The 24,842-nt window shown below is 34.4% G+C and overlaps 1 protein-coding gene across 5 annotated transcripts in view; it reads right to left on the bottom strand.

The window, feature by feature from the left end:
- Window positions 1-24,842, bottom strand: part of SNX29 (sorting nexin 29) — a 140,284-nt gene that overhangs the window by 108,007 nt on the left and 7,435 nt on the right. For 4 of the 5 annotated variants that reach the window (XM_050713720.1, XM_050713721.1, XM_050713723.1 and 1 more), the window contains exons 4-11: window positions 22,303-22,427; window positions 16,884-17,064; window positions 15,331-15,401; window positions 14,236-14,484; window positions 12,043-12,412; window positions 10,976-11,094; window positions 8,608-8,689; window positions 7,994-8,076 (exon numbers count right to left, since the gene is read on the bottom strand). In XM_050713720.1, coding sequence (XP_050569677.1) covers window positions 7,994-8,076; window positions 8,608-8,689; window positions 10,976-11,094; window positions 12,043-12,412; window positions 14,236-14,484; window positions 15,331-15,401; window positions 16,884-17,064; window positions 22,303-22,427 — 1,280 coding nt within the window. The remainder of the gene's footprint in view (window positions 1-7,993; window positions 8,077-8,607; window positions 8,690-10,975; window positions 11,095-12,042; window positions 12,413-14,235; window positions 14,485-15,330; window positions 15,402-16,883; window positions 17,065-22,302; window positions 22,428-24,842) is intronic. The other variant, XM_050713722.1, reaches the window with a different exon arrangement.

The raw sequence follows: 24,842 nt of genomic DNA, 5'->3' as shown, positions 1-24,842 counted from the left end.
TACTGATCAAACGAAATTAACCTGTATTTGGCTTTAATGCAAACTTGTAAATGTCTGTCATAGCTACTGCTGATTTGTTTTTAATCACAGCCACATGGGGCATCTTAGGATACAATGCACCTTTTCACTGGAAGCATATTAGTGAAATATATTGTTACTTGTGTACCATTTTCAAATGTTTCCTTGCTATAAATCTTTGCTAGTGTTTTCCTTGCTATAAATCCTGATGCAGGAAATACAAGTATTACTGTGAGACCAGAGAAGAGCAATTGATTCAACTCAAGCTCAGTCTACTGTTTTAGAGACAACAGGTTTTCTGAATTCTGCTATTACCTAAAAAAACCCTTTTATTTCTTATAAATACCTTCAAAAATATTTTCCATCATTACATCAAGAACTAAAAAAAAAATAATAATTGCCTTTTTCTTTGAACTTGTAAGAAATACCATCTTCAGCAGCACTACCATTTCAAGGGAGATTTTCAGTTTCAGTGAGGGGATAAGTTAAGGATCTTCAGCCTGTACACAAGTCAGTACTTCCTTGCCTTTTTTAGGGTTAGGTTTTTTTAGAGTAGCTTTTCTGTACTGTACAGAGAAGTGTCAACTCAAAGCCATGCACCTGGAGTCCTGCTGCTATTGTAAGTATTATAGTATATTTTACCATGCAACTGTACAGCTGTACTATTACTATTTACTATAAATTTACTGAAAAATATTAGGGATTAATCACCTAACCTAAAACAGATTTCAACTTTCAGATATTGCACAAATCCATGAAATACAGAACATCTTCAAAGATTTGAATGGCTTCTAGCAAACATCTGAATGGACATGTGCCCTAAACTCATTTTTTTTGAGAGCATCATTAACAATTTTACGTAGGTTCATCAATAATTTTAGAGACCTTCTGCAGGGACAAAATACATTATAACATCCCCCTAACAGTTAAACAAACTGTTCCTGTTTATAAATACAATAAATCAGCTGACTCTGTTCTGCAAGTATTCAAAGCAGATGTCAGCAATTTTTCTGAGCTTTTACTGAAACCGTATTAACAGAACTGGTATTACTTAATTTCTGCGAGCAAACAAAGCCACTGGACAACTTTCTTCTCTCCCTACATTCATTTCACTGGCTTACCCATAACTCTCTTCTTATTTTTCTACAGTTACAGAAGTTTTTGCCCTTTAAAAAAAAAGAAGATTTAACATTGTACTGTGGACCAGATTAAGTCTGTCCAACTCGTAGTAATGGACAAATGTAAAATTTTATACTACATCAATCGAATGTATCAGTCAGTGCAGACACCACAATTCAAATCTGGCATTGCTAATCTGTTGGTTAATTCCCCCTTGCAGGATTCTGCAGGGTTCTCATATCACTTGAAATCTGCCAATCCTATTTGCTCATGGTGGATTCTTTTCAAACCATTTCTGCTTCTATGGCCATGGAGAAATTAGACAATTATTTTTCCACCCATTCCACATTACAGCTTGAGAAGTAGCTGGCATTAGCAAGAACCATTTCAGTAGGTCGAGGGATTTTGCACTCCATTAATTCAGCACAGAAAGAACAATTATTTTTGTACAGTAACTTAGCATCTTTATGAGTTCTCTATACAGCCAACCAAAAGAAAGATTCCAAATCTTGGAGAGAAGCCAAAGTAAAATTTGTGGGTATTAAACACTAACTTAAAAAAAAAATTGGAGATTTCTGCTTTCTCCCTCAATAATATTACTAGCATTCAAAACTAAAGCTGCGATTACATTAAGTAGTTAATCAGATTTCCTAAGGCTGTGCTCTCAGCATAAAGAATGTTCCAGCATGTTTCTTCACCCATCACTCCTACCGCCTTCCCCGTGCTGGCACTAGTGTTTGTATACAGTGTCCTCGCAGGAACTGATCCAGCTCAGAATCACATTTTTCTGCTGGGCTACTTTTCAGACAAGGAGTTGCCAAGTGATCTTACTGGCAAGTTCAGTACTGCTGCTGGCAAAAGGCACACAGCAGAAAGCAGTCAGGGCAGAACACCTTTTTTAGCCATTAAGGATGAGGAATACAGGGCAGAACACCCTTTTTGCAAGAAGAAAGTTCTGAACAGGCAACCATTGCAATTTATGCAGCAATTGTAGGACAAAAAAAAAAAAGAGAGAAAAGATTTGATACTACAAAACATACTGTGTTCCAGTATTTTCATGCCTGTTTTTCAAAAGAGTCTGTAATAGCTTCTTACTTACGAGTAGTTATTTTGGAGGGAAAAAAAGACTATATTCTGAGACTTAAGCATTATATTAAGTATTATTAGTAGTATTCTTTTGGTCATGATGAGACACTGCCACTTTGTGGGCAGCTTGGAAAAATTGGATTTTTTTTATTTTTATGTTTTGGCACCTGTAGAAAATTGGTGGATTGTAATAGTCCTCATATGTAATGTTATGATATGTAACCACCACAAATATATAATGTTATGAAAATGGACCACATTCTGTCAATGTGAAAAATAAAAATTTGTTTAAAGGATGAGGAAAATAGAACAATCCAAGAATTGTTCAAGCCTTGTACAAGTGTATAATACAAGCAAAAAACATTCATAGTAAGCTTTCAGTAGAGTAACACGACAATAAAATAATGATCTCTAACTATTATGTTGAATTCAGAATCCTCCTCAAGAAAGCATTAAGCCAATGGCTTTTTAAATATTTCAATACGGTCACTAAAATATGGTAATGCGACAATCTGCGCAAGCTGCTATTATTTCTCTGACTCAATAAAAAATGAAAGCCACTGCTACTCAAACAAGTTACTGTAGGGCTGACTGTACTTACACTGGGGTCACTACTCTACAATAATTGGTGGTATGCATCCTCAGTCTGTTTAAATGTGTACTGAGTTATTAACATTTAATTGACAGATTTTAAGTTGTCTCCACTTTTCCAATTCTACCTGCCTATTCAAACTGTAACCTTAACTTGCCTACTACCTTGATCTTCTTTCCCTTATTCTATCTTATCTCACCTCTCTCTCCAACACACACAAAGTAAGCAGAGCATGTCAGCAAGATTCTTATAGAGATTGTATTTTGCAAAAAAAAGGAGAAAAGAGCCTCTTGAAATAAAAGAGGTTAGAATGCTTATTTATATTTGAATCTTTTTTTTTTTCTGAAAAATCATAGATATTGCAGTATTGTTAAAGACACAGCAAAGCAGACACTACCAATTTCATAATCATGTATAGGAATGGGAATTAAGCAAATCAATGCTTAATTTAGGACCACAAAAGCAAACACTCATACTCAGTATTTCTCATTAATTTTGTCCAACTATGGACAGCAGTGGAGATGTGGAAGGAAGCATCAACATAGACAACTGGGCTGGGCTGGGCAGCCAAGGTTCCAGGAAGGCTTGCACAGCCTGTGCTTACTCTAGTATTTACAAGTGGTAAATAAATAAAGATTACCAAGTTTTAAAAAAAAAAAAAAAAAAGAGAAACATATTTCACAACATTTTTTTCCAAATTCATGATATTTTGATATAACTGAAGTGAATTAAAAGGACATACCCCTATCCTAATTCAAGCCTAACATTCAAAACTTTTTAAAATTGCAATTTCCTACTCTCACTTAGGCTTCTCTAAAATTTTTTGCAGTGTGTGAGAGCAGTCAGCTGAACACAACAAAGTAAATCCAGCATCATGCACTGCAGCAGGTTGACCTCAAATCTACCAGAATATCCACAGTTCATTACTCTCGTTTGTGTGTTATGCTTGCCTCAAATCAGTTTATGATTATAACATTTTTTTCAGCACTTACGTCTCATTCAGTGCGGGGGTTAGAAGAAAGAACCAGGGATGGGGTGGGGAGGGAATCAGGATGATACACACCAACTTGAAGGTTGTACTAGCAATCATAAATTTCTCTGACTTCTGCCTGCAGCCTCAATCTTTCTCCCTCTTTTCCCCATCCTCCCCTTTTTTCTTTTAATAAAGCAGTGGGAGGATAGCCAAGTATAACTGCTTCAGACAACTGTTTGATGTCAGAGTTTATGTCCTACTTCTGAACTGCTTTGAGCTTGACATAGCCATTTACACTCTGTAAAGTAATATTAACAGAAAGAGATACACTACTGTTACTAAGAAGCAGCATTAACACCAACATATCTAAAATTCAAGTGATAATCAGAATTTCATAAAGACAGATGTAAAATAACTCAATGTCTTTCAAATTATGTAATCTTAACAGCTATTTTCACAAAACTTTAAAAAAAGGACTCCCAAATACTAACCAAAAACTCTAAACCAAGTCTTTCTTTAGCAGTAAAAAAGATAACATGAAACTTTAAGAATGTGCTTATTAGATTTTTCATATTAAATCTCACATTTTAAAACTCCAAGAATTAACTTCTATTATTGAAATTAACCTGTAGTGCCTAGTTACTAATAAAGTAAATATTTGCTTTAAAATGTTTTTAATTCACTTGCATACTACTTGAATAATCTAGCCTCTAAAAAGCTTTCCTAAAATCACATCCAGAGCATGAAATAGGTTTTAAAAGTGCCATGCTCTATGGAGCACCTGTTTATTTCCCAGAAATCTCCAGAAAATTCTTAAGCTTCACAACTCTTGAGCTATTTAGCCGAAGAAAGATTGGTGAAGTATGATTTGCAATCACCTGTTATGAAGAATGAGCTGTAAATGAAATCATCTCAGCGTACACACGGTCATGCAGCACTCCTCTGCAATCCTGCAGATAGAATACCAGGGAGGGCTGGGAGCAGTCTACAGAACTGATTTTTTTTTTTCCTGGATGCGAATTTACACGGGTATCTTCTGAGACAAAATAAAACCTTCAGCAGACTAGTTACATCTTATATAAGAAGTCTGACCTTTAAAGACATGCTCCCAAAGCCACTTGCATGAACATTGGCTATTAAGGCTTTACTGCTCCAAAATCCTCTAAATATTAGCCTGTCATGTCACTATTAATAAGGCAAATTTTAGTAGGAAACAAACTGTACAATATACTTCGGGCCTTCTACTGTAGAGAACAAATTGTCCTAACTTGGAAAAAAAAAAAAAAAAAAAAGAGTCCATAAGATAAACTACAGCTTTTTTCCTCCACAATAAAAATTATACATCCTCTTTCCACAGCCATACTTTCAGAGAAGTCACAAGAACTGAGAACCTTTCAGGGTCTGATGGCAACCAAGTTAAAGAACAAATGAAAAGCTATTTAGAGGACAGAGTACAAAAAACAAGCACCTTACTTCCCTACACAGCCTGGATAAAAATATCACGTGTAGTTTTTGTTTCTCAGTAAGCTTGCTCAGTGGTCATGAAGAACTGGGAGTTTTCTCAAGAATGTATGAAAAAGCTATGGAATAGCGAATAATGCTACAACCTTTACTAACAGCTGTGGTTAAACCCAAACATAAAAAACAAGGAAAATTACAGTGGAATAACTAAGTTCCCAAATACTTAATAAAATTAGCACTACAGTCAAAGAACCTTGTGAGAAAAACATGAGAGTCCTTCTAAAATGAAAGGTTTGGGACTTCCATTTTTTCCCCATTGCAAAAACAAAATTATACAAAAACGAAAAACAAAACAAAATGACTCGTGCTATATGAGAGATTTTTCTGGTGTAAAACAATGCTGAAAATATAGTCTTCCAATTACAATAATTAGATAACATGCAATGTTACTTATAATGCAAATATGACACGATAAAAACAATTTTTTAAAAAACTGGAAAATGATGTAATGGTACAACTACATAAATTTAAAGCTTCTAACAAACTTAATTCATTATTGAGTTGATTACAAGACAGATATTCATAAAGTAAAGCAAGATTTCAAATGAAGTCTAACGTGCACATTGAAAATCTAACCCTACAGATTATGATTTCTCTTGAATGGTACTTGTTTTGTTGTGTTTTCCTTTAAGATGTATCTGCAGCTAAGTTAACCTATATAGATGCAAGGGAAATAAATTCAGGGAAACCATTCAAGATAACAGAAATCTTAAATTACAGTCTCTCATAACTTTTTTTTTTTTTTGCATGCATAGCAGAAGGACTGAGAAAAGGTTAGTACTACACAAGCAAAACGGAAAGGAAGAAGAGGAAGAACAGACTCAGAATAAACTCTTTTCAAGCTTTGTCTTCAGAATTAAGCAACACAAAAATCCACAGCCACTGGAGACCTCACAGTTTTTCTCTCTACACTATTGCATTACATTTTTCTTTCCTGATGTGTTAGAATTAGTTACCATGCCACCAAGCTATAAGCCTCACCATTTAATAATTCTTCTGCTAATTGCAATATAGAAAAAGAGCTTCAATGTCTGGGTTTGTCATAGCACTGAATTCTTACTGTATGGAGAATCTACGATCAGTAATAACAAACTTGAGAAAAGAATTGTTATTGAATGTATCTGGGATCAGCTATTATAAAGGTATTAAGTTAAAAGTATAGCCAGCTGAATTTTCATTATAATAATTATTTACCAATGGTTCTACTGGCTTCATAGCTTATATGTTTCCTCAAAACCTTGTCTGAAATGCAAAGCTAATGATTATGTTTCTTTTGATATTGTGGTTCATTTCATTTAGAAACTGCTAAGTATCAACAATTGAAAATCTCAAGGTTTACTTTCTATTTTATAGCTGTCCTAACTACACATGTGCACTGAGCAACTGAAAGAGACCAACTGCGGCCCCTGCTGGTACCTATGAAACAATAAAATCAGTGAACTGCAATAAAAATAGGACATTTCCCATTAAAATTCTACGACTAAAAAATAAAGCTAAAACATAAGTACAAAAAGATTAGACTATAGAAACACCATGAACAGAAAACACCCAGTGACCAAAGCATCACAGTCCTTTCAACAGTAACTTCATCTACATCTTCAACTATGTCACTTCGAAGTCTCAAACTAGATTTTCACTTTATAAAGTACTTTGTAAGAAAGGATTTTTCAGCTTTGTAAAGCTCACTCAGCAGATATTTACTAGAGCCTGAATCAGAATTCAACAAAAATTCATGGCTTATCTTTAACACGTCAACCAGATACCATTTGAACATGAAAATAGAACACAGGGTTAGAATACTGTAGTGTTCATTCATTTTGATGATTTCATAAATCGCTTTCACAAATGAATCTTGTCTGCATCACTTCTGTATTCCCAAATGTTATCATTTAAGATTTGTACATATTTATGTTAAAAAAAAAAAAAAACAACAAGAAACAGACACACCCTAGAGCTTTAGGAACAAAGCCACATTCACCAGCTCAGTTACAGAACTTTCTGTACAGAGAGAAAAAGCCATACTGGCTTACTTATTTACATAGCTGGACAGTTTAAGTATTAAGACTTCTTTCTGCAAGTTTATGTAAAGAAAAGGATGGAAGATGGAATAAATAAACTAACAGTACTACTAATCTCTCTCCTACAGCAAAGGCCATTTTGTTCTGTCCAATTCAACTCTTAACACTAATGAAAATAAGACTGTCTTCCACACTAATCTTAAACAGTTTTTGTTTATGAAAGGCCACATTTATGTTTGGAACAAATTTTCCCTATTAAAACCATAGACTGAGTAGAGTTCTTGGGGTTTTTTTCTTTGCTCTCCTGGCATTAAAAAGCAGGAAAAATAAGTAAGATCACATCAGAACCAACCATTAGCATTTTTAGAACTTGCAGAAATCAAAAGATGTTAATCAAATTAAATCATTACTATTAATTTAAATACAGAAGCCACAACTAGTACAAGGATATTTATAGCAGTTCTGTGGAAAAAGAGGCTCATGTCATACACGCTGCAATGAACCATAACCTGGTATCAGCCAATTCAGAATCATTTCTGATGTGGCCAGCACATCAGAAATGAAGTGCTGCATGCCTCTCTAAATAGATCTCATTGAAATAAGAGTAGAAATGAAGGACTTTAAAAGTTAATTCCATTAATCTAGATACATCAAGGAAGTACTTACTAATTGTCATGGATTCTGGCACAGTGGCTGAAGGCAACATATTGCTTAAAGTATTCACTTGAGCTGCAGGATTGACTTCCACTCTAGTCATAAAAGTACAATGTCATCAATTAACGGAAACAAAATCCTGAATTCAAAACTGAAGCAAAAAGAAACTAGAAGTCTCGTCATCTATTCAATGCATGTAAATCATACACAGAAAACAACTCATATGCAACCAACTTATGTTCAATTGTCCTTTAACCTATCTGTTTTGTCTGATTTTTGAATACACGCAAAGAAGGTTCAAATCAACAGGCCACAGAGAGTATGGTTAATAAACAACAACATAAAAGCTATCTCCAGAACCTGGAGGCTACACCTGCCTGTCAATTCAAGTTGATATAACTACGTGACTTCTTCAAAATGACCAGGAAAAGTACAATATATGAAAATTATAAAAATAGGGAAGTGTAGGCTTTTGCATTTGTCTTTCCAAAAATTTCCAAGAGCAGCCTGATAACAGTTTGTTTTCCAATACTGAGTAGCTATTTGTTAGGCAAAAATACTAAACTAGCAGCTATAGGTGGAAAGCGTTTTTTGCTTTTTTCTTTTAAAATGTATTTGACATGTACCTGTAAGGATGATCAGATCTTCTTGGAATCAGTTCTACTGCATGAACACCACTTTCATGCCTCTCTCCATTCTCCAGGTTATCTAAAGTAGAATGCACATGCACGAGCGTCTTCAATTAACAGTACTTAAATAAAGCAATACTTAACTTCACTAAAGAATTGTGTTTAAAAGCTTTCTCCAAAGCTGGCTTCTGTACTTTGACACCGAATGCCAGCAGAACTGTAACACAGCCATCAGTTTCAACAAAAATTATTATTGCAAAATTTCTTTTTATAGTTTAGACGTTGACATTTAACATTGACAGCAACGTTGTACATCTATGAAGAGACTTCTTATTGAAGTTATTTTTGCAAGCCCCAGGACTTCAATTAACATGGCATCTGATACTCATTACAAATCTGTTTTATGACTTGCAGGAAATAAATCTGTGGTTCGTCCCCTATATCCGAAAACTTGCATAGGCACCAGTCTTTTATACATTCCCAACAGAGCACCATAGCTTTTCTCTGACTTGCTATGTATACATTTGGTACATATGGCTGTGAACCAAATACCAGGAATCAGATACTTTTCAGAAAAGCATGGATAATATACATCTGTCCACACATCCACAACTGCCAGCATCAAAATACACGTATTACTGGGCCCGCCGTGATGGTGGGTCAGGTGAAAGGAAAAACAACAACACCTACCTTCTGTGAATGTATTAAGAAAAAAAAAGAAAAATCATTTACATTTTCTGAATATCAGTATGTAAGGGTTACAAAATTACCCTAAAACAAACCTGAAATCATGAGCTAAAAAATAATATAGAATTTAAAAAGCAGGAAAAAAGTTGATGGGAATTAGAGTTATGTCAGGATGACTACAGAGAAGAAAGTTCATTTTTTAAGCTGTAGAATTTACTGAAGCTCAGTTCCTATCAGTATATTCCATTTTTCTTCCAGGCACCTGACTTTTGACTCAGGCTCTCTCATCTCTAGCTACATGGAGATATGATATGCCCTGACACAGCCCTGAAGCACAACAACAAACTAAAATTGAAAACTCATATAAGCATACAGCACTGTACGTTGTAATATATTTCAAACAGATACATGTCTTGTTAGTTATCTGTGTAAGACCTATAAACTAAAATACTGGGTTAAACTCTGTATTTTACAGAAGCTCACTATGCTTTAGCAACAATCTTGTCATAATAATAATGAGCTTGCCAGTTACTGGGAAAACTAGAAGAAAATGGAATGTTACTTTCTATTAACCACTCGCATTTCTTAAGAGGTACAAATGTTAAAATACAGCAGAGGGCAGTACAGCATTATTGTACGAATCATGTTATTCTTATCACCTTACTTATAGAAGTGAATTTCACTTTTTCACAGCCACTCAGTTAACAGTCTGTTTAAACTCTCGGCATAAATAATGTATATCCAAAAAGCATTAAATATTTTACCACTACAAGAGATTATTTGAATGCCACTGAGAAGTTATTAATAGTCACTGAAAGGAGAACACATACCCAAAGTTTTATAAAAGCAATGTTTTATAAACAGCTAGCCAAATATTAACTTCCAGGTTTTTGAGGGGGAATTCTTTTGTTTTGTTACCAATACAGATACTGGACCTTCTCTTCCATACCTTTGACCATTCTCATTGCTTCTGACAAGATCTCTAAATGGTCCCCATCACTCTTCAAGTGCAGTACCCCAAACTGCATACAATATTGCAGCTGAGCCAACTAAGCATAAACTTACAAGTGACACTACCATTTACGCATCTCAGTGTGATATGTGCTTTTACTGTAGAAGCACAGAACTGCTAACTCACTATCAGCTTGTAACCCACTACATCTCCCATATCCTTTTCCAAAATATTTCCTAGCCAATCATTCCTCACCCTGTATATACACAGATAACAGCTTCTATTGAACTACATCCAATATTTAATCGTTTCTCCAATCTGTCAAGATTCATTTAAATTCAAATTATCAAACACACTTCAGCTTCTTCCAGCTTAGTTGTATCCAGAAATTGGATAAGGATACTTTTTAGTCAACCATCCAAATCATTAGTAAAATACTATACATAGAAGACCACAGCTTAATCACAACAAAACTTTGGTCTATTTTGATATGGGTAAATCCTCCTCAACTAAATAGCTTAGATATGAGATAAGTATAAGACTACTCAAATAATTAACTTTGTCTCCTATCTAGAAAAAAAATGTATTTGAACATTCTGTCCCAGCTGTATGGTATCTTCTTAATTCCTTATAATCTCATACTATTTGCCACTGTCCCATGTTAGAATTATTATTTTTTTTTTTTAATCAAATTCTGTTGGCATTAGATAGAATTAAAATACTTACCAGTTTGGGAGTAAGAACCAACAGCACTGACAGGAAATAGAACATCTGAGTCATCATTCAGGACCTGCAGAGGACTCCAACTGCATATCTGAGAGTTGCATGTGACTATTTCATGAGGCCTAGATTAAGAAAATAAAACCTATATAAATAGTCAGCATTAATTTTCACAACACTCACATTTCTTTTGGAGGTATCATTGCAAGAAAAACTTTTATTTCAATCTTATTTCAATCTGCCTGCCAACTTTTTGGTTTGGATGTACACAAATCGACAAAGATGTACATAAATTCCTAATAGCGGCCTTCCAGTACTTAAAGCAGGCCCATAGGAATGATGTGGAAGGACTCTTTATCAGGGAGTGTAGTGGTAAGACAAGGACAAGGGGTAATGGTTTTAACTAAGAAAGGGGAGATTTAGATTAGACATTAGGAAGAAATTCTTCCCTATGAAGTCGGCAAGGCCCTGGCCCAGGCTGCCCAGAGAAGCTGTGGATGCCCCATCCCTGGCAGTGTTCAAGGCCAGGCTGGATGGGGCTTTGGGCAACCTGGTCTAGGGGGAGGTGTCCCTGTCCATGGCAGGGAGTTGGAACTAGATCCTAAGGTCCCTTCTAACGCAAACCATTCTACAATTCTATGATTCTAAGATCAGATTATTCCAAACCATCAGTTTTATGGTTTTGTCTTAGTTAACATCTACTCTGAATACTAGCAGTCTCCATTTAAAAATATGTGGGTTTACTGTGAAGCCAAACTAAAGTTGGTATCATACTAAGAATAAGCAAATATCATAAGAAGAAAGAATTATAGCTTGGCTATATCAGGCAAGAATTTAAACATCTGAGAACCTCATGGAGAACATCTGAAATCTCAATATTGTGATTTTAGGTGGAACTTAGATGCAAAATATCCCCAAACTAGTCCAAATGGTTCAAACAAAGAATGAATAAAGAAAACTTTACAGTGCAGGGATTTTTGTTAGTTACACAAATTAGCCAGTACCCCTGGAGAAAAAGAAGTAAAAAGAAAAAAAGCATGAAAAAATTATCACTTGTTCCTTCAATTACTTACTTTTCAGAAGGTTCAGTTTCATTTTCTGTGCCTTTATTTCCTAGTGTTTTTCCATACAGCTCATCTTCGTCTGCATCTTCATCATCAATACTCTTCACATCTAGTTTCTGGTATTCATATTCTCCATTCATGAACACTGAATTGCTTTTCCATGAATGGTTACTTTCATTCCCATTCAAACTTTTTCCAAGACTGGTTTCAGATGAGGGTAATATAAAAACTGAAGATTTATCTAAATTCTCCTCTGAACTTTCTCCCGTAACCAGAGGTTTTGTTGCATCCCCCACATTTTGCTCATCTTCCTCTTCATCAAATGAGATTATATTTGTCACTCTCTTCTTCTTTTTGCGATCCTTTTTAGATTTCAAATCTAGAAGCAACATATTTTCATATTTTAAAAAAGAAAAATAACGTAAGACATCTGTAATTTTTCTGAACAGAACTCATGAACTAAATGAGCTTAGTAAAGAAAAAAACAATTAGATACATGATGCCATTTATTATCTTTCCATACATGTTAGCTTTTAAACCTTTAAGTACCATCTTTATTTTATATGCTTTATGTAACTCAAATTTTAAAAGTTAGTTCAGATGTGCATTAATAATAGTATTCAAGTGGAAGTGGAAAAAAAGTCCAAATTTATAAAATGAAATTTAAGAGAAAAAGCCTTTCAGTCACCTTCTCCTATGGATTATGGCTAGTGTATATTGCAAGGTATGTCTACACAACAGATAAAACATGAAACAATTTCAAGAAAATAAAAAAAAAAAAACTTATGATCACATAAAGACAGTTTTGTCTATATTCTAGAAATAGAGCAGTTAGTTTTCAGAAAGAAAGAAAAAAAATCTTGCTCCTTCTCTCAGCTAATTAGTTCCTGCTCTTGAAATACACTGAAATCCTGACTACATCACATCTAAGATGTGACAGTCATTTTTCAATGATTAGCTAGCCTCATGTGCACATTGTAATAGGTGAGAATAAATGATCTTGCAAATTTGAAGCACCCCTAAAAATATCAGAAATTTACTCATCCACACAACACCGTGACTAAACTGTTTTGTTTAATTGAAGTCCCACTGTTATATATCCACAACAGTGATTAACCTACTTTTACGAGCAAGAAGTTAAAATTCATTCTTAATGCAAACAGAATTCCAGCAAAGAACATTGACTTTAATGTAAACATCTGACTTTACTATTCAGCACATAATTTCATTTGAATACACCAACTTTTTCAATGGAAGATTTATTGCAAGTTTTACAGTGCATGTACTGTATGCTCATGACCTAAACAAGTAACATGCATTGTGTTGTAGACACATGCAGCATGTCAGTTATTTCATCTTGAAAGCCTATTCTATACTTAAAAAGTTATCCCAAGTCAAGTATCACCTACTTTAATGCCATTTAAAATACTTAAACAAAAGTTTTACTTCAAGTTTATTTTGAAAACCATTTTAGAGACAAAACCCATTTTAAATGCCAATAAAAAAAGATTTCATGTCAACATCTATTCCTACCAGATAGCATTCACACTTTTTCTTTTTATCATAACCAAAACTATTTAAAGCCCAAATTCAAACCTTGTTTTTTAAATGAAAAATACATAAATCCAAGAGTCTTTCTGCAGTTTTGTAACTTCACAAAGCAAAGCATCCTCTCAGCTCTACTTCTGGTAAAGATAGTAAAATATTATTTTGTTACTTTTGCAACTGAAGATATAGAATAAATATCACAATTTACTTGATTAATTTCACATTACAGGACATTAAGACTTTGGATTCACGTTATTGACTATACCCTACAAGCTGGTTGCAGCACAAAAGCATTTAAAGGTGTTTGGGGTTTTTGTTTGTTTTGAAAAGGAGTAAATTTTCGTTTGTGGTAATTATCTGTTTCACATAGGAAATCAGACTATAAATATGGGTGGTGTTTGAAGACAACAACCTAAATTTTTAATCTAGTATGTAACAACGGATATATGGCAGTGTATTTCTGACTGATAAAGTGCCAAATGTAATCATATCAAAAATGAAAAAAATCATTACATCAGAAACTGTGATCAGAAATCTTATGATTAAGAAATTGAAATTCAGGTCAGTATTTTAAATTTAATTGAAAAAATTATTTAAATGCACATTAACATTTTGCAAGTTTTTGAATGATTCTAACATAGCAAAAATGCTTACCAGCATTTACATTCTTTGAAAGAACAGGAAGTGGGTCAGTGTCTTGATCAGGTTTTATTAGGATGGAGACAGCAGAGGATGCAGTTATCTCTCTGAGAAGGCTGCTAACACCCTGAGTGGATTCTTTCAATAATGAGGTTACATTTTGCGTTGATTCCTTTAACAGATCAGAGACTGTGGGTGTACATTTGCTCTGTCCATTTAAATCCTTATTATCAATGTTGATTGCAAAAAGAATGGAATTCAGACCTTCAGATAAAAGAAAAAATAAGATCAAAACCCCACTATATAGTTCATGCAAAAGTTACAAAAATAGAACCTAAGCATGTAACAAAGCTCTGACATGTAAAATATTTTGCCCAAAAATTTACCCACAGTCCTCTGAGCCTAAATTCTTATCCTTCCATGTACCATTCATTCTTTGTTAGATACTATTCAAGCTCATGCAATCAGTTCTGAATTTATCTTGATGGCTGCTCACAGTACTTTTTGCATATTTAATGTGCAGCTGAGCTGGTGTATTTATAAGCTCATATTTAAATCAGTTTCACTGCAGCTTTATTATTTGTTGGCTCCTATACTCTATAAAAAAACCTCCTGTGAATGGTATCTTGCAGAAGAAAGCATGTGATCATGTATCTGGGAAGTGGATGTACACAGTAACAATATATCACTTCTGTAATATATTAACTCCATAAAAGTAAGCTATTTGTAGCCAGTTCTTAGCTCTTACTCTACTCCCATCTATTTACCTACAATCTGGGCCTGACTAAGAAAAGTCTATCCTTGTTCTTTTAAGCTCAGGAACAACCCATTTTTTCTTTAAATTGAGACAGTTTTGAGAGGTGGGAAGTTATTGTTACAGATGAAGGGTCAGAAAATTTGCCTGGAAGAATTCTGAACAGTAGGAAAGCCAGATTCAGTGTTTTAACAGTTCATAACAAACCTGGCATAATACCTTGACCCCTGAACGTGCATCTGATGCACATTCTCCACATAAACTCAGTGTGCGAGAAGCACCTTACAACCATAAACAGAAATAACACTTCAAAATGAAATAGTTTTCCCAGAATAGTAGCATATAAGAGGTCTTACCCGCTGCCATTGTAGGGATCATACTAGAACGTTCTTCATCCATCATAAAAGACCAGTCTTCATAGAAGACACTAAAATTTGAAAGGAAAAAGCAAAGAATATGCAGTCCGATATTAACATATGTTCCACTTCCAAAACATGAGAACTCTGAAAAATAAGCATGAGTACACCAACAGATCAAATATATCACAGTAACTCCCTGAAGCCCTGAAATATATAGACCATCTACACAACTATGTAAGAAACGCTTAAGTTCACTACGAACGTGTGAAGTTACTTGTTCAAAATCTAGTTCTTTTTAGTAGCATGATGCTGTATTTTTGCTATCAGCATTCAGTTAACTAAACATAGAAACAGACAACAAGAAAGACCTCAACCTGTATTAAACAAGACAGGTTCATTTAAAAGTTTCTAAACCAGGTAAGAGTTCAGGATATGAAGTGATTCTGTAACTCCCGGTTGAATTTTGATAACATTTAAATCTTAAATATTCTAGAATACGCTTTTGTAGCAAATAAGAGTTCATGTACAACACTCAGAGTGCTGACAATCTTGATATATTACAAATACTGGTACAAGCATCAGAGTAGTAAGTAGTGACTTAGCAATCCAAATTACTAATCTCTCAGAACAGTTTTCATATTTTTTTTGTTCATATATTTGTTTTTATTTGATTTCATACCAAAATCTGTCTTGCAAGAAAGCTGCAGAGAATTGGAACAGACTGAAAGGCATTAAAGAACTCGGCTCTGCTATTATATCCATTAGTTGATGCAAATGGAAAGAGTGCCTTCCTACTGAATTCACTGGGCTGGCTCAAGCTCAACAATTATTGAGAATAAATACCACAGATTTCCAAAAAGAAAAGGATCTCAACATGTATGACAGGAGAAGCGTGAATGAATCTAAGTGCATTTTGCACATCCAAAATACCTTAGGATTTCACAATACATAGTAAATTATTCTCACAGTAACTCTGTAACAAGAAGGTTCACAAACAGGTACAAAACCACTTCCAAGTAACCTGCAGCACCAGTTACATATTGCTTGACCAGTGGAGCTTCAAAATTACAGGGAGAGCACCTCCAAACGGGCAACAAACAACTACTATGGAATTGATAAGATCAAGGCTGCAATAGTATGCTATTTTATTAGAGTGGGAAGGGTATTTCAAAGCCCCTCTCATTAAGGTATTAAGGTCTCAGAGAGGAAAACTGTTGAAAGAGTAGGGAAGAGTGTCAGAACGAGAACGGAAATGAATATGAGGATAGGAGCATATATTCTCACATGTAAGCATGAAGCCAGTTTCAGGTTACATGTCGATACAGGCACAAGACACTATATCTCAATGGCTGTCAAAATTTCAAAAATGAACACAATAAACACATGAGGTTAAGTGGCATCACTAGCATAGCAGTTAATATGGTATATTATGATAGCTGTATTTGGGGGTTTTGTTTGTTTGGGTGCTTTTTTTCTTTTTTTTAAATCTCCATATTTCATTTGTCAATACATGCACATTTCCAGCATTACAATGACATCGAATACATTACCTAAGTCGATTCTTGTCTGCAAGCAGCATATGAACATATCTTTCCAGGGAATGTTCATTCAGTGCACAGCGCAACCAAGCCCGGCCTCTGCCAATATCTGTAGTAATTGTCTTCAGAGAGTAAAAGCGTTGCAGTTCGTGTTTATTCAGAACTTCTTTCACATAGTACCAAAACACTGGGTCTGGGGAAAAAAAAAAAAACAAAAAAAACATCTTAGCTCTTTTGCCTATTTTACTTTCTTCTGTCAAATATATTTTGCAGGTTTCATTACATATCATTTCAAAACCAATATTGTTACACACAGTAAATCATCTCCTACCATGTAATTTTATAAAACAGGAAAACACTATATAATTTGTACAAAAGGTGAATCATTTACCATCTTTGTATAACTCCTCAGTTAAATAGGTTATTTATTTCTACAGAACTTAGGCTACTTAAGCACTTAGAACTTTTTACTTCATTAAAGAAGCCAAACACATTAAAGGACTCTATCTTACATCTTGAAACCAAATTCAAATTTGAAAGTGTATTTAAGCTAGTATATCATTCATAAAACAGGTTCACAGGTTCAGCTGGAAATATACTATGCAATGAAAAAAAAATGCTCTAAAATGCTATTTCGCTGTCGATTATGAAATGATAGAAGCAAAGTCCAAAGGAATGAGAAGCTCCAGAATTTATAGACATGCAAGTGACAAAGTCAAGTGTTAAACTGAAAAGGCAACAATACCCCTTTCCACTAAAATACTTTCCTTGCAATTTCTCAATTGCAGGTAACAAAAATCCACATCAGCAATTGTACACGCACAACAGAACACCTAGTATTTCATGTATTCCTGTTTCTTAACTGAGTAAAACATAATTTAAGGACATACTTATCCTAATTCACTTCCTGCCATTTTCTTAGGGCGGAAAGAACAATCAAACATCAGATAATTCACCACTTGAATCATTATTACATGATATAGGTTTGCAATCAATAGACATTAATATTGCATCAAATACATACTGCTTGCAAGTACCTCAAAAACAATATTAACAAGAAAGTTTATGTGGCTTTGATTTGTTATAAATAGAATTGTTCAAATAACTAGAAGAGTTTGAAAGCTATTAATCTGTATAGTTTGCAACATATTAAGAGACTGAATTTAAGGAAGACAGGTTTTTAAGAAGAAAAAAATCTGAGAAAACTAAGCATTCCTCAAAGTTCAAAACATCAATCTGTTGAGGAAAATATGCAGACACTTCTTTTGACGGTTTAATGGAAGTCTTCACTCTTTTTTTTTTTTTTTTAAAAAAAGTTAAACAGGGAAAATAATTCTGTTGTAGGAGCGAATGGTGCACTATCACCTCAAATATTATGCTGGCTTCTGATCATAACCTCAATTTAGGCAGCATAAAGCAGATACTTAAAGGAAGGTAAAAAAAATTCTTCAAAGAAAACTTTGAGGAAAGAAAAAAGGAAAACCTCCACTCCTTATTTATTCCTTCTCTAAACCTTTTTTAAAATGAAGTTACGGTTTTAAGAAAAGGCCATCCATGATGTTTCTCTTTCTATATGCTAAATAAAGAGCACGGAGTCAGGTTTTGAAGAGGTTTTCACTACAGGTTATGACTTCTGATGAAACATGCTGATTTGGGGGACAGTTCTGTTTATTAATCTCCACGGAAAGCTATGAGATTAGCAAAATTTATACTGCAATTTTATAAACCTAAACAAACAGGTTAGACTCATTTACTTGAAGTTTTGCCAATGAGGTTTGACACACATACAAGAACAACCCAGAGCTGTTTTAAATGAGGCAAATGTGTGAAACACAGGAACCACAGAACTGACAATCACAGAATCGCTGAAGTTGGAAGGGACCTCTGGATGTCATCTGGCCCAGCCCCTGGGTAGGTTGCCCAGGAACACATGGGATGCAAACTGTAGGACCCTACAGACAGATTAACATGCAAACAATAAGGAAGTCCACAGAACATATAAGAGCATGCAAATATCCTGTGTTCTACCTCTTCGACTTCAACTTATTTGATCTGCATCTCAAAAATAAAGTGTATCTAAAAAATAAAACAGTCCTTAAAATGCCAGATTTGTATTAAGATAACAGTGATTTAATTATTTTATTGTTTCCAACAACCAATAAAACTTTTGTCTGTGTTGCTAAAAGTCACAGACACAGACACAGATTTCTAGGTTGGAAGAGACCTCAAGATCATCGAGTCCAACCTCAAAAGTCAAAACAACACTGAAGAAGGAAGTGAAAATATTACTGGAATAGAGGAAATAAGTATGTTACCCTTGTGCTTAGAGTGAAACTCAGTGTTTCCTGGTATTTTGACTATTTACAGATATCAGGGATTTTGACAAGCTTCAAAGTTTGGAATATCATCATTTTTTTAATCAAGATCTATCTGACAGAAATTAAGTAGACACATTCTGTACCCTAAGTCCCTCCATGATATACTTGCTAAAAATAGTGATCTAAGGGACATTTTCAAACAATAAGTTCTCTTCTTTGAGAGTAAAATTGAATGAAAATCCAAGTCCTAACAGTCAATATTAATTTTCATAACAAATAATTCAATACGTATTATTATTTAGAAGTAAGATTTTTTTTAATTTCAGTAAAATACAATTTGGACAACTGTACCATAGGCAAACCCTGGTTATGCAATTCACACAAATATTACTCATTTTGTGAAGACAGTTAATGTAATTTTAACAGTATTGCAGTTCCGATAACTACAATAGCCCATATTGCATCGTTAATCATCATGGAACACTAGTTATGTCTCAAGTTTAGAGCATAGACAGCATAGAGATCAGTTCTGAACACACACTCACTGCCTTCTTATGCAAATAAAAGAAAACAAGTAAAGAAAAAAAACAAAAAAGTAAAGAAAACTGTGCAGCCATTGTGCATTTTAATGTCTATTCTGTCAACTGTTACGTATTTGTCGTAAGTATCTCATGGTAGAGACATTTGCTATGATTGGCAATATTAGTTCTTTCACTTTTAAGAGAGATTATCATTAAATGAAATCAGCTAAAATATTCATTCTCACATAATCTTTACTGAGGTTAAATGAAGAGACTCTCATTTCGTTACAAACCAAAGAGAGAACGTAGCTTTATTGTTTGTTGTTTAGTTTGCTTAATATATGAGAATAAAGGAGTTGCATATGCCTCTCTTGCCTATGCCATAAACTGATACCAAATCAGACTGCTATTAAGAATTTTGTTGTTTACTTTAATATGTATTTTAAAAAGAAAAAAACATTTTAAGCAAGACTTAAGTGATAGGTTCAATCAACTACAACTGGAGTTTCTAATTAAAACTTTAATTTTCAGATAAGAAAAAGTAAAAAAAAAACTGAAGATCTTAGATGCGAAGTGAGTACCTCACTTTTTTTTTTTTTACCACCTCTTGGAAGTAAGGTTTGTTATGAGCTACCTGTAAATTTCAAATAAAAAACACTGCTGGATAATTTTGCTTTTCAACTGTCAAAGGCTGAATATACAACCTAAACAGCAGTATTCCACTACGTTAAAGAAAAAAATGACACCTGTGACTATGTTAGACAGAAACTAATATAAATCATACCAAAATAATTTGTCTGAAAGCGATAAAAATATGGAGGTACCTTGCAACTAATTTCAGAAAAAAAATACTGTAACTTGCAAAGATAAATGCAGTGGAGCCCAGTAATCTCCATGTGTAAAGTAATAAATAAAGTAATAAAGTAAAAGGCTCCTCTTTTTAGTCACTGTAAGCATTCAGTTTGATTGTTACATAGCAGCCCTGATTTTGTTCTTCAACTTCGATACATTGCTTAAGCTTCTTAAGGAGTAAAAATAATGTTTCCTTCCTTTTCCTTTCCCCAACCATAAATAACTTTCCTGACTTTCTCCTCTTCCTCCACATCACCTCACTGACAAGCTCCCAAATAAGACAGAGGACAGCCATGTAGCTAAATTGTGAAGTTCCCAAGTAGCAGATATGCATCTTTGTACATCTGATGACTAACATCTCAAAAGATGAGACCGAGATATCTCATACACCCTTTACATTACTAACAGACAAGAGAAAAACATCAGAGTTATACAGAATGTATAAAATTGAAAGATGCATAATTTGCATAAATCATAGAAAGCATTACACAGGTGAGCATGCTCTACATCAAAGCATAAGAATATCACCTGCAAGCCGGAGGAAAAGAAAAGAACAGACAACCAAATCACCCATTGAAGTGATAAAATAGAATGAAAACTACCTGGAGACTGAGTGGCACCCCAGAGTACCTACTCCCCAATTACAAACACTCACAAGAAGAATAAAAGCATGCAGGAGAGCTGAAAATCTGCAAAACTTGTGTAAACAGATGATTCTTTTTTCATTTGTTCATTTAGAGTCTGTCCATTACTAAGTAAAAGAGACTCCCAGACTTCTCTAAAAGCATAGCTATATTTCAGCTCCCCAAGAAAGCAAAGTCTCGAGGATCTAACCGATCAGCAGGAAAGTCAGCTCACAAGACCCAACATTTCCCCCTATCATCAACTGGAAACAAGCCCCTTGTTAGAGCAATTTAAAAGCACCAATATATCAACCTACACATAAAGTGTTAACATTATTATATGCAATTGTGTGGTGGAATTATGGTTGGAGATCAAAGCATTTTAACAATTCCAATACCACAGAATATTAAAAAAAAAAAAAAAAAAAACACCACATTGTGTTACATGTTTTGAAAGTCAGAAAGAAACGCTTCATTTTAAGATGTGTATACTGGTTAGGAGAAGATAAAATATTTGCTCTATGTCAAACTTCACAACGAAACTAATGAACACCTGCACATACTTTTAATAAAGCACAGAAGCTGAGATTCAAAGTGAAACAGCAAAAATAAAGGTATCACTTTTTTAAAACATGTAAAAAGTAATAAAAAAACAACTGTCTTGGCTATCCACCCAATAAAAACAATGTAAGTTTTGCTTTTAAAATGACATTAATACTTACGGATTAAGCATATCTGATGCTACAGAAAATGGCAGTTAAACAACAGAGTAAGATAAGGTTAAGAATGAAACCACTGGAGTGTAAACAACACAATTACAGGTTGTTCATTCCTAACAGATGTCAAAATATATTTGTCAATGATACTATTCATGATGGAACTGTAGGAAGTATACATTTTCAAGTACCAAAACTCGTACAGAAGCTCAGTATGAAAGTTAACCACTGGACTAAAGGAGCAACAACCATTTTCACTGCTTAACGAGATTCCAAGTATTCTACCAACAGCTGATAGCTTGGTTCACTGCTCAAAACTTCCATTAGAAATCTTATCACTTATGACTTTCTTGCACTTAACATTTTTTTAAAAATTAGAATGGTTATGATTAATGAATTACCTGTTTCAGTTTTACTGGAGAAACCTGCTGCCTGTTTGATAGCTGCTGCTGTTAGTGCTAATCCTCGGCTCCTCCTCAGACCGTGCTGTAACACAGCTTCAAACTGAGCACACAAACAAGTGACTCTGCAACAGAATTTTTACAGAAATCATGTGAAAAGCACAATCAACTACATTTCTCTACAACAGGTTTACTCCAAATATCTGAGTAGAGAATGTAAAGGTGAACCCTTATTTTATGTATAATGAAGATCCTCTGTATGCACTAATCTCATTATTTGCAAACAGTAAAACATACCCACAGTCTCATCATGGCTATTCAAAGCTGGTGCACAAATTACATTTAGAAGAATTAGCAGTCACTTTGAAAAATCTTCCACACTTGCTAGAGTGTTTGTTAGCCGTGGTATTTCAACTCTGGATTGCCTACTTTTAATGCAATGCATATGTGAAAATGTAATTATATTGTCATAAACATACTATGTACTACACAGGCAACAAATGATTTTCTGAAAATATACTAAAATGTCCTACGCAATTAATTGACAATTTTGTTACTTGCATCAGTACATTATAATTCAAGCCTAGGAAAACAATTAAACATTTCAGTGTCCCTCTTACATTTTAGGCATAAACTATGCTTCTTTATGCCGAAAACAAGAAGCAAGATTTTCTAGTGATGCGTTTAATCTTCAGCTTCCGATGTCATTCTCTGTGATACTATTTATAAATCCCCCCCCCTTTTTTTTTTTAAACATAACTCAGTTAATATATCAATTTTTACACAAGTATTAAGACTGTGCTTTTGCCAAAATCAGGAGTATTATTGTAACCTACAGAGAATAGGAAGGCTTAAAGTACAATGGAAGTTACATCGCCAACAAAGAGTTTGCATTGGTTTTCTCTAAGCATTAAGTAAGCAACACTTAAAACTTAAGTTTTAAGTAAGCTGTCACCTGGCTGCCAAAACTGGTTACTAAAAGGAAGGAAAGATACTAACTAAAATCAAGCAATTAGATAAGAATGGCTGATAAAGTGGCTGAGGACTCTGCCTGTGCATTCCAGAAGAACAGAGTTCTATTCATGGACACAAAAAAAGCACAGGATATCAGGAGGAGCACTGAAAGAGGACAGAAAAAGTTGCATGTCTACCATAATTGCCTGGGCAGTAGATCTTTTAAGCACGTAATGTTTTCCAGTACATCTATGTTAGGAAAACTTAACCAGCAATACTAATAAAGTAGAATATCATTCCAACAGTTCTCAAGAAGATTTTTGAGCAGTTATGATTATTTTCTGCTAAAAATAACCACTGCTGTTAAAAACGGAAATTCCAGCAGATAAACAACCAAAAAAAAATCTACTTGACTTTTCAATTCAGAAAAAGCAGAACAGAAACTGGTTTCTGTGAAGCATGTTATTAAAAATCCACATGCACTGAGAAAGAAAGCACGAAAACCATGCAGCATTTTAAAGAATTTAGCCATTAGTAAAACAAAAAAAAAAAAAATCAAGTATTCTGCAATGTCCAATACACATCGTGTATTTACTAGATAGTATCATGAGTGCATGTTAAATAAACAAACGTAGAGAAACATGGAATAACAGTCTAGACTACTAGACATAGTAGCACTCTGAACAATTATAACCTCAAAGACAAAAAAAAGCTCAGAGTACAAAATGTGGAGACGCATGGATTTTGATCTAAACTCTGATCCTATCTTCAAAATTATCTCACAAGTAACAATATACCATAGTAACAATCCAAAACACAACAAAATTAAAGATATATATCCATTAATGCAATTTCCACTTCCTTCTGAATCCTGAAACTATGTAGCTGTAATCCATCATTCTGCATGTCCACTGAATTCTAAGGAAAATACAAGTAAAATTTGGTCAGCGTTTTATCTGTTGAATTGTAACTCCCACTGCTTATCAGAAGATTAATATTAAAGGCCATCCCTCAAAGTATTAAACAACTGCAGCAAAGTAATTGCTCAGTTTGCATGAGCCACAAAACAAAAGTTTTATATCCAGAAAACGTGTTCTACAAAGGAGGTACTTTCATCTCACTGAGTTTACACAGCCTGCCAGACAGGCAAACCATTGTCAGTACACCATCTCCCATAAAATAAACAACAGAGATTAAAGAACAATCTCTAGTGGATGCTTCCATGCCAACAGCTACAGCTGTGCAGTCACTAACTGCTGGGTGCTTCAGTCCCACCATCCCTTTATCCCACTTGCACCTTCCTGCTACCTCCCTTGCACCAACTTCTGTCCACCAAACCCTGGGATGAGCAAACCCTGCACTGAACTGTTCCCACCACACCAGTTGAACAGGACACTATTTCTCCAGGTTCGCTTTCCCAAAATACTGTAGGCCAAAACAGCTAGGGAGAGGACAGGAAGACAGTAGTACCCACAAGTCAGGCAGGATTAAGCTGCCGTGGAGTAGCATTACCCTGGAGTTTCATTACAGTTGCATTTACAAGCTGCTCCCGAAAGGCGAAAAAGATGAAAGAAAAAGCATCCAGA

This window comes from Cygnus atratus, chromosome 15, assembly GCF_013377495.2.
Source record: "Cygnus atratus isolate AKBS03 ecotype Queensland, Australia chromosome 15, CAtr_DNAZoo_HiC_assembly, whole genome shotgun sequence".
Classification (NCBI taxonomy): Eukaryota; Metazoa; Chordata; class Aves; order Anseriformes; family Anatidae; genus Cygnus; species Cygnus atratus.
This window is presented reverse-complemented; position numbering and strand designations above follow the sequence as displayed.